We start from the raw sequence: 7,772 nt of genomic DNA, 5'->3' as shown, positions 1-7,772 counted from the left end.
ATTCAAACAAGTCTTCTATAGACAAGTTTTCTACAGATATTCAGACAATTTTGCTCTGATTTATTATAGAAAAGTTAATCTAAATACGAAAACTTTTATTTTTATTTAATAGAAAACTTTTTTATTATTAATTACTTTCTTTTTAAAATATTTACAAGAACAATTTGAAACTACTATTTATTAATGATTGATTTTGTTTTAGTGTTTTACTTTCTTCTTTTGTAGATAAATTTTTTTTCGTTAAAGTTATGTTTTTCATTTAATGATGGAAAAATGCATTTCATAATTTAGTAAATCATTGGATAAATTAATTATTACTATGAAGTCTTTGTAAGATTTGTTTGGCTTTATCACTGGTTTGCCTAAAAAAGAAAACAAATTTTATAACAAAAAGTTATTAACTTTTTTTAATTAAATAACAAAAACTTACATGAATAAGGGATTATTAGCATCACATGATTCTAAAGTCTGTTTAATGTAGGTGATAAGTAATTGTAGATTTTTTAAACATTCAGAATCTGGCTGTAGCCAGGCGGTCGGTAAAGTATTAACAATAATATAAGCTTTGCTTATAGCATCATTGGGTGTGCAAACCTTGAATAGAATTAAAAAATATGAATAATATTATATGAAAATAATTATCTAAATAACTTACCCTCATAGCTAATAATAAATAACGATTAAGTAGAGATCCTATAGCCATTTCCCTTAAAGGTTTATCGGCTATAATGCCCTGCCATGACAAGAAATTACGAAACAGTTTTAAACCACTGCAAAATTGACGCTGAAAGAATGAAGTCTTGTTTTCTTGCACCCTTAAAGAAATAAACAAAATAAAGTTTTCAATACAATACCGTTTTTACTGTTCTGTTTAAAAATTTTCAAACTTACTGTTTGGGAAATATGGGTATAAAAACATCATTTTCTAAAGCCAATTTCATTTTCTCCAAAATTGCATTAAACAACTGCTGCAGTGTTTTGCCATCTTCTTTTAAAGGAAAATCTCTACCCAAACGATTTATGAAACCAATTAAACGTAATGTTTGTGTAGTAGATAAAGGATCCCAACAATGTGTTACGATATCTAAAAGAAATTTAAAAACATGAGTCAATAACTGGCCGTAAAGACTATTCCACGTATTTACCTATTAATTTGGGTAGTATTATTTTCTCTAACAATGTGGGCACCAAATTAACATCAGGATCTTGCTTAAGTACCTCCTCTGTTTCGTCTTCACTCCAGGCATACAACATGGCAGCTGAATACCAATTGAGTTTTTCAATATCTTTAAAATCTGCCATCAATGGAGACCAGGTCAACATTTCTAGTCTTATCAGAGGACCAAGTATCTAGAATATAAGATTTTAGGTGTCATAAGAAAAAGTTGCTCTGTAAATTTGTTCTGATTCATACAACTATTCCATAGAAAAAAATGTTCTGATTCTGATTCCGAAAACTTTTCTATAGAAAAAGTTGATCTGATTAAGAAAACTTTTCTATTGAAAAAGTTGATCAGATTAAGACAACTTTTTCTATAAAAAAATTTGACCTGATTTAGACATCTTTTCTATAAAAAACTTGCTCTGATTCAGACAACTTTTCTATAAAAAATCTTGCTCTGATTCAGACAACTTTTCTATAGAAAAACTTGCTCTGATTCAGACAACTTTTCTATAGAAAACTTGCATTGATACAGACAACTTTTCTATAGAAAACTTGCTTTGATACAGACAACTTTTCTATAGAAAACTTGCTCTGATACAGACAATTTATCTATAAAAAACTTGCTCTAATAGAGACAACTTTTCTATAGAAAAACTTGCTCTGATTCAGACAACTTTTTTATAGAAAAACTTGCTCTGATTCAGACAACTTTTCTATAGAAAAGCTTGCTCTGATTCAGACAACTTTTCTATAGAAAACTTGCTTTGATACAGACAACTTTTCTATAGAAAACTTGCTTTGATACAGACAACTTTTCTATAGAAAACTTGCTCTAATAGAGACAACTTTTCTATGGAGAAACTTGCCCTAGCTCAGACAACTTTTCTATAGAAAAAGTGCTATATTTCAGACAACTTTTCTAAAGAAAAAGTTGCTCTGTTCCAGACATATTTTTAGAAAATATTGCTCCATATTATATTATTATCCTCGATAGTATAGTGATAGTATCTCCACCATATAAATAGGTATACTTTACCTTAGGCAAACATAAACTAACAAAAGCATCTTTATATGAAGGCATATCAGTTTTACGCCAAGCATAGAATTTTGTTAAAATTATTTCAATTTTACAAAATTCATCGGTAACGTCGTCCATTACTTCTAAGCCCTCTTTAATAAGTTCCTCTACAAAGAAAACAAAGCAATAAGTTAAAATATATTGTTTATACAAAGACAATATAAACTTATGTCACAAACCCAATTCATTTTGAAATAATTCTTGATAACGATCAGATGTTTCCTCATCCGAAGACATGCCATCTAAATGTGAGCTTAACATATCCTGTTTTTCGCGTTCACAGCGACGTCTAGTACGTCTGCCCTCACGTTCGGCAGCACGGCGAACCTGTTCATCATATTCAGCACCACGGCGTGTGGCAGAAGGTTCTAAATAAACAATAAAGAAATAAGTTGTGCAAACAAAAATGTATAATTAATTTGAACTTACTAGCTGCCTCAGCCATTTCTTTAGCTTGATCACGTACATCCTGTCTTCGGCGATCGGTTAAGAACATCTGATGTTTGCCAAAGAATTGTAGGCAACGTTTTTCTAAATCCGTTATTATTGGTGTCTGTAAAAAAAAAAATTAATTTTAAAATTTATTTTAAAAAAGTAACATTTCTTTATCCCACCTTTTCATTGAGACAATCTATTAAATCCGTAACATAGCACTTAATTTCCTGGTAAAATCTATATTTTGCAGCTGCTGTAGGAGCTTTCTGCTTACAATCCATTTCCTCTAATTTCATGGCTTGCATTTCTCTACCTATTCTTTCGATATCTTCCAAATGATTGCTGTTAAGTTCCTTTAACTTGTTCAAACGTTCTCCTATAGCATCTCGTATTTCTTGTGGGGATCTTAAAGCGGTTGCTTTTGTTTTATCCTTCTTCGGTTTATTGGCACTTAAGACTTGTTGAGGCTTTTCCAATGTACATTTAGCATAGGCCTGCTCCAGTAATGAGGATGTAGACTCTGGTTGTGGTGGAGCTTCTAAAGCATTTTCCATATTTGATTTAATCATGAAACGTGATAGAACCGATTCATGTTGAGCATTAACCAATTGAGCACCTGTTACACCTTTACGTATCTGTTGATTTTCCCATTCGTGGGTTTCACAATCTGAATCTTCATCAGAATCTAATAGGACAGAAAGTATAGTGAAAAGTTAAAAGCTTTTTTATATAACAAATTTTTGTTAATTTTTTAAAACTAGTTTTAAAATAAGTTGTGGTCACTCTGTAACAAACCGTTGCCATATTATATTAATTACATACAATCTTTTTCAACAGCATAGAATTTTTCACGTCTTTCTTCACGTTCCTTTATGCCGGTTATAGCATTCATATCTACTCGTTCCTCATCATCTGAATTATCGCCCTCTATATCTTCTCTGGCTAAGCGACTGCCCTTTTTAGTTTCTACCTTAGGTTCCTCTATGGTTATGAAATCACCTAAAGTTTTTACATTGTAAATTACAAACAACATTTTATATAAAATATTAATTAACTACTTACCTTGTTCCCGAGCCTTTTGTCTTCTCTTACGTGCAGCATGTATCATAGCAGCATCGGGTATAGAGCCACTTTCCAACATTTGTTTTAAATGATCTGGTTTGTTAAATCTATGTTTGCTGCCATTACGTTCATTATCACTTTGTTCTTCATCTTCGTCAGACATGTCATCGCGGCCGGCACACAAAGCGGCTCGACCATTTAATATTATGTCCGGTTGAGATTTCTTCACCACCAGCTGTGAACAAGGAATTAAAAAGAATAGATTAGTTAATCTTGAAATGACTCAATTTTAGTTTCAAAATTATCAAAATTTTATTGCATAAAAGGAATATTGAAAAAAGAGAAGTAACTTTTCTATTTTCTATTTTCTAACTTTTCTAAGTTGCTCAGATTCTGACCACTTTTCTTTAGGAAAAGTTGCTCAGATTCTGACAACTTTTCTATAGGAAAAGTTGCTTAGATTCTGACCACTTTTCTATAGGAAAAGTTGCTCAGATTCTGACCACTTTTCTATAGGAAAAGTTGCTCAGATTCTGACCACTTTTCTATAGGAAAAGTTGCTCAGATTCTGACCACTTTTCTATAGGAAAAGTTGCTCAGATTCTGACCACTTTTCTATAGGAAAAGTTGCTCAGATTCTGACCACTTTTCTATAGGAAAAGTTGCTCAGATTCTGACCACTTTTCTATAGGAAAAGTTGCTCAGATTCTGACCACTTTTCTATAGGAAAAGTTGCTCAGATTCTGACCACTTTTCTATAGGAAAAGTTGCTCAGATTCTGACCACTTTTCTATAGGAAAAGTTGCTCAGATTCTGACCACTTTTCTATAGGACAAATTGCTCAGATTCTGACCACTTTTCTATAGGAAAAGTTGCTCAGATTCTGACCACTTTTCTATAGGAAAAGTTGCTCAGATTCTGATCACTTTTCTATAGGAAAAGTTGCTCAGATTCTGACCACTTTTCTATAGGAAAAGTTGCTCAGATTCTGACCACTTTTCTATAGGAAAAGTTGCTCAGATTCTGACCACTTTTCTATAGGAAAGTTGCTCAGATTCTGGCCACTTTTCTATAGGAAAAGTTGCTCAGATTCTGACCACTTTTCTATAGGAAAAGTTGCTCAGATTCTGACCACTTTTTTTTAAAGTTACTCAGATTCTGATCAATTTTCTACTTTGACTTAAATTTAAAGAAAATTAAAAAAAAATAATATAAATAATATTCATAAAATATGTTCTTAATTAAACAGAAAAGAATCCAATTCTTTTATGTACTTTATAACGAAAATTTTTTGATTGTTAACAGAATGTCCTAAAATAACATTTGTTAACTATTTACAGAAAAAAAAAGAAAAAATAATACTTCTCTTGGGCACTTTCGTTTTAAAAAAATATTATTTTTTCTTTCAAACCAAACACTTAATATATTTTTTTATATAACGTTTTTGATGGTGCGGTTTTCTTGTTTTATATATTTTTTTATTTTATATTAGAATTTCAGTTTGTAGAAAAATGATAATAATAACCTTACCACAAAGTCGTCTGTGCGTATTTCTGTTTGGATTTTATCACTTTTATTACTTTTACTATGTTCCGTAGAACTAGTTGTTGATGTCGAAGATGAACCTAAACTATGAGAATTATTATTACGTGAACCATTTTCACGTTCCCTATTTGAAAGGTTATTATGATGAGAGCTGACAGTGTTACTACTACTGGTGGTGGTTGCGGTAGTGCTGTTGCTAACGTTGCTGTTTGAAATGTTATCAGAATTACGTTCTTCCTTCTTTTTGCGTCTACGTTCCTTGTCCAACATACGCATAACTTTTTTACTGTGTGAAGATTTGCGAACTTGAAAGACTTCGGCATCTTCCTCTGAAAAGTAAATGAAAGAAAGGTTTTCATGAAAATATGTATTATAAACAAGACAATTTGATAAAAACTTAAGAATATTAAAAAGTCTTTGCGCTAATCCTTAAACATTTTAAATTTAGTTTGTGCTAGGAGTAACAGAACTGACCTACATTTTATTTTTAATACACAAATCTCAATTTTTATTTATATTATAAAATTGGATTTTATATTAATGGCAATTTTCTTGCAAGACACGCAAAGCTGCAGTATTATATTCAATAACTTACCTTCATCTGCAAAACTTAGCAGAGCCTTCGTTTTACTCACATCACCACCTCCCCCAGTGGTGGCATCTTTTTTACTAGACGATGATTTTGATTTACCATCCTTACTTTTCTTTTTCTCTGATTTGGCTGAAATTTGTGGCGGAGGTGGTGCAATAAGTTCCGCATGATCATCTACTTCCATATCGTTATCATTTGATTTTCGGGCATCTTTTGTAACATTATTGGCGTCCTCATCATCGTCCAGTGTGCTGGAAAATACCCGTCTTTGTATTTTTTTCGGTTTGCGAAAAAGTGACATCTTATTTATGTTTTTAATTCACTTATTTAGTAATTTTGTATTAATTTTACTGGCTTTTTGTATTTTTTAAAAACAATTGAAACGAGAAAGTAAAAAATTATGTGAAAATTTTCCGGTTTTTTCTGTGTGTTTTGCAAAATTGATGTTTTTGCTTCTTCTTTTTTGCTGTCTATAAGAATGCTTCTTCTTTTTATAAAGAAATTCAGGGAGGATGTTATCAATTGAAAAAAATGCTGCCAATAGCTTTTAAATATAAGAAAAAATGTTTTAAGTTAAATGATTTATATTAGAGCCCATAATATTACGATTTTTTACTTTATCATATTAATTAATATTGCGGCAAATAATTGGCAAAATCTTACAATTTACAATTAATTTAAAAATTTGTTTTTATTTTGACGTTTTTAAAAGCATTTGTGTAAACGTTTAATCAGTTGTGGCAACTGCAAAAATCGCTAGAAAACACCTTTAAAAACGGCATTTAAAATGTAAATTACCAAGTTATTATTAGGGTGCTATAAATCGATTTTCAAACTATCTACTTTTTGTCAAAAAATCGAATTTTACTCAATAAGTCTATAACGAAAAAAGTTGGAAAGTGTCGAAAACTTCAAAAGTGGTCAATTTCGAAATTAAAATGTAGGCAAATCGAGATATACATAAGTTACTAAAAGTTTTTGTTTGAAGTATAGAACCGTTATATCTAACTGTTAGGGAGAACTTCTTGTTATATTTTCTAAAAAATATTTTTTTACAAAAAAAAAAAAAAACTGATTGTTATTGTTAAAAATAGTATTATAACAATAACATTATATGTATGAACTTTTGTTTTAATTTAACTGTGTGTTTACAGCTTACAATCCATTCTAAGCGCACGCCGTTGTTTACATTTTCAGCGGACGCCGTTGTTTACTTAAAGCAAAAATATGAAGAATTTTTAAATGTTTTCAAATACTTTTTAATTAAATAAAAATTATTTAACTTAATTTGAACAGTTGGAAAAAAAATTAAAATTTAAAATTTTTTTCGAAATTTTTGTTTTTTTCCACTTTTAAAATTTTTTTCCGACTTTTCTACTTTTTCCGACAAAAAGTCGATTCTTCGACTATTTAGTGAAATATTTCGCATAGCACACCAGTGTTGCCATTTGGGTGTCTTTTAGCTTCATATAACTGGAGATTTAAAAAAAAAAAAACCGGAAAAATAAAAAAGTTTATTTATAGTGCTTTTAGCAATTTTTCCTGGTGCTTTTTAAAAATTATATGATTTTTTTAAATTAATCTTAATTTTTTACAACTTTTTTTGAAGTCTTTGAATACTTATTACTCAATCATGATTTACCCCTGTAATCGTTTACGACATAAATTTTAATAAACTCTCGATAGAAATTGAGTTGTGTCGATTCAATCTTGGTTTCGACTTGTGATAAAAAATATGTTCATATAACTTTTAGTAGGTTAGGTATTGCAAATATGTATACTGTATTTTTTCAAACATGAATGGACGACACTATGATACAACCATTAACAGTGTCCGTGTTTTGTAACTTTCGAGTGATACATTATCGTACTACTGAACGTCCACTGTATTTGTA

General features: G+C 30.2%; 1 protein-coding gene across 1 annotated transcript; it reads right to left on the bottom strand.

Moving 5' to 3' along the window:
- Positions 1 to 230: 230 nt before the first annotated feature.
- Positions 231 to 6,333, bottom strand: LOC119613039 (PAX3- and PAX7-binding protein 1). Its single transcript, XM_037968980.1, has 13 exons — positions 5,881 to 6,333; positions 5,271 to 5,614; positions 3,741 to 3,975; positions 3,501 to 3,677; positions 2,858 to 3,363; positions 2,673 to 2,796; positions 2,423 to 2,611; positions 2,202 to 2,350; positions 1,146 to 1,350; positions 892 to 1,084; positions 656 to 815; positions 431 to 594; positions 231 to 362 (listed from the first exon to the last, which is right to left on the bottom strand). Exons 1-13 carry the CDS (start codon positions 6,176 to 6,178, stop codon positions 308 to 310), a joined length of 2,799 nt encoding a protein of 932 aa, XP_037824908.1. The 5' UTR covers positions 6,179 to 6,333; the 3' UTR covers positions 231 to 307.
- Positions 6,334 to 7,772: the final 1,439 nt, after the last annotated feature.

Source organism: Lucilia sericata, unplaced genomic scaffold, assembly GCF_015586225.1.
Source record: "Lucilia sericata isolate MDLA Ls3-8-SP2 unplaced genomic scaffold, ASM1558622v1 Contig001938F_arrow, whole genome shotgun sequence".
NCBI classification, from domain to species: domain Eukaryota; kingdom Metazoa; phylum Arthropoda; class Insecta; order Diptera; family Calliphoridae; genus Lucilia; species Lucilia sericata.
This window is presented reverse-complemented; position numbering and strand designations above follow the sequence as displayed.

What these genes read in the sequence shown, in the direction of transcription:
- LOC119613039 (XM_037968980.1), bottom strand. Translation starts at nt 6,178, where the DNA reads ATGTCACTTTTTCGCAAACCGAAAAAAATACAAAGACGGGTATTTTCC. An exon ending in TACGCACAGACGACTTTGTG is followed by an intron (nt 3,976 to 5,270) that starts GTAAGGTTATTA and finishes CCTTGTTCACAG; the next exon opens with CTGGTGGTGAAGAAATCTCA. An exon ending in TAGATTGTCTCAATGAAAAG is followed by an intron (nt 2,797 to 2,857) that starts GTGGGATAAAGA and finishes TTTTTTTTACAG; the next exon opens with ACACCAATAATAACGGATTT.